Source organism: Gavialis gangeticus, unplaced genomic scaffold, assembly GCF_001723915.1.
Source record: "Gavialis gangeticus isolate Ggan-Ray unplaced genomic scaffold, GavGan_comp1, whole genome shotgun sequence".
Taxonomy (NCBI): Eukaryota; Metazoa; Chordata; order Crocodylia; family Gavialidae; genus Gavialis; species Gavialis gangeticus.
Window position 1 is genome coordinate 171,268,647 of NW_017729022.1, and position 1,837 is coordinate 171,270,483.

Here is a 1,837-nt window from a genome sequence, read left to right on the forward strand (position 1 = left end):
GGGGGGGGGGGGGAATTAAAGTACAAAGACAACCCACATCCCCTTAATTAGCAAAGAGGTAGTTTAGTGTCCCTGGAGTATGTGACAGACAGCTCCTACTTACCACATATCTGCACCATAACATTCTCTGCTTGGGGGAGCTCAGGAAAAGACCACCATGTACACTGTAGGTCAAAGCTGAGATGCAAGATTTCCCACAAAAAGCTTGCCTACCACATATACATAATCCCCTACCTCCTACCAGTGATTTTTTAATTCTGAAATGTAGCAGTTACTAGTTTTCATGTTTGTAAAAAGCTATAAAAATAGGAATGGGCACCATATAACATTCTGTGAAGCAGAGAAGATCAGAAAAAGTCTGTAGGATACTTGCTCCTGAATTAAGAACAAATTTCAGTACTATTAGAATAATATTAGCAGCTTGTTTTTCTACTATTGGTCAGAAATCATTTGCATTTTTCATGCTTGATTTAAGCCACAGTGGATGTTGCCAGACATTAACTGTAGCCACTGTCCCCACAAATCTTGATCTCTAAACCAGCTGGAGGCAGAAACAAAATAACCAATTAACAGAGACTAATTGGGTGAGAGTTAGGACATGAAGGGTAATTAGAATCTAAGAATAATGCTGAAGAGTCAGAGCCTCATCATTAAACACAAATGTTTTGCATCTTCAGCAGCTCATGGAAAGAAACAGTGTGCATGTGTGCACGAGTGCATGCTGGTGTAGGAGAGGGCAGGATTTGGGCTCCACATTCATCTTTACATAGAAGAGACTTCACATTTAGAAGCAACTGAAGCAGAGGGCTTGACAGCTGAATGTGATCACAAAAACCCAGAGCAAAGCACATCACTTCCAAAACTTTGGCTGATGGATGGCCAGTGATGGGGAGATCCAGGATGCTAATCAAAAGCAAAATTGAACTTCTCACTCTTTGATAAACTGGCAGCTTTGTAAAGTATTACTATAAATAGAGAGCAAGTAAGGCTCTTCAACAAATTTGTCACCACACACTGAAGTGTAATACTGTTTCTGTCAAACAGATTTCTCCCCAAGTGCAGCAGAAATGAAAGTGTGAAAGCAAGAAAAAAAAATTACCTTTTACACTAACTGTGATGTAAGGATCAATGCACTGACCGGCATCTTTCAAACCAATCTTCTCAATTTTGATGGTAAGTAATGTCATCCCGGGTTCAGATGGCAGCCTGGGTAATAGAGTTCCTGGCAACAGACAGCAAATCAAGTCATTAACCCTTTGGGACTCCGACAGGAAAGGCCCCCACCCTACTCATCATCCTTGTCTGCAAAAGTCTTTGTCCACTATCAGCGCTAGTGGACTCAAACCAGGGATCAGGTTCCTTTTGTATCGAGTCCAGAAGTCTCATCCAGATGACACACACGACTACAGCAAAGCACGACCTTCATTTTATATTTGGCCAATACTATTATATCACACTAAAAAGCAACCACTTCTGGGGTAAAAAGTGATAAATCAGTGCCTGCCATTGGACAACACTAAGGTAAAAATCACCCTTTAGCAGGAAGTGTTGTGGGTCTTAACATCAAGCAGAGCAGACAGGACCCTTGGTTTTAAGGTCTCTGGTTTGCATGCACACTAAATTGTATGGAACTTTTAAAGGGTTAAATCTCATCTGCTGGAATTATAATCTGTGGCTGCAGTGAGTCCAGGCATTTCATATGCAATGCTTAGTCCACTGATTCATCCACCTTTCAACAGAGAGAAGGGAATGCAATATCGATATGATCCCCACTACCCACTGAAATCAAAGAAATACCAGGAGGAAAAAAAAAAAAAAAAAAAAAAAAAGGGTTTTT

General features: G+C 40.7%; 1 protein-coding gene across 2 annotated transcripts in view; it reads right to left on the reverse strand.

The window, feature by feature from the left end:
* AIDA (axin interactor, dorsalization associated) overlaps positions 1-1,837 on the reverse strand; it is a 62,753-nt gene that overhangs the window by 6,256 nt on the left and 54,660 nt on the right. For both annotated transcript variants that reach the window (XM_019516488.1, XM_019516487.1), the window contains one exon: positions 1,100-1,222. In XM_019516488.1, the coding sequence (XP_019372033.1) occupies positions 1,100-1,222 (123 nt within the window). The remainder of the gene's footprint in view (positions 1-1,099; positions 1,223-1,837) is intronic.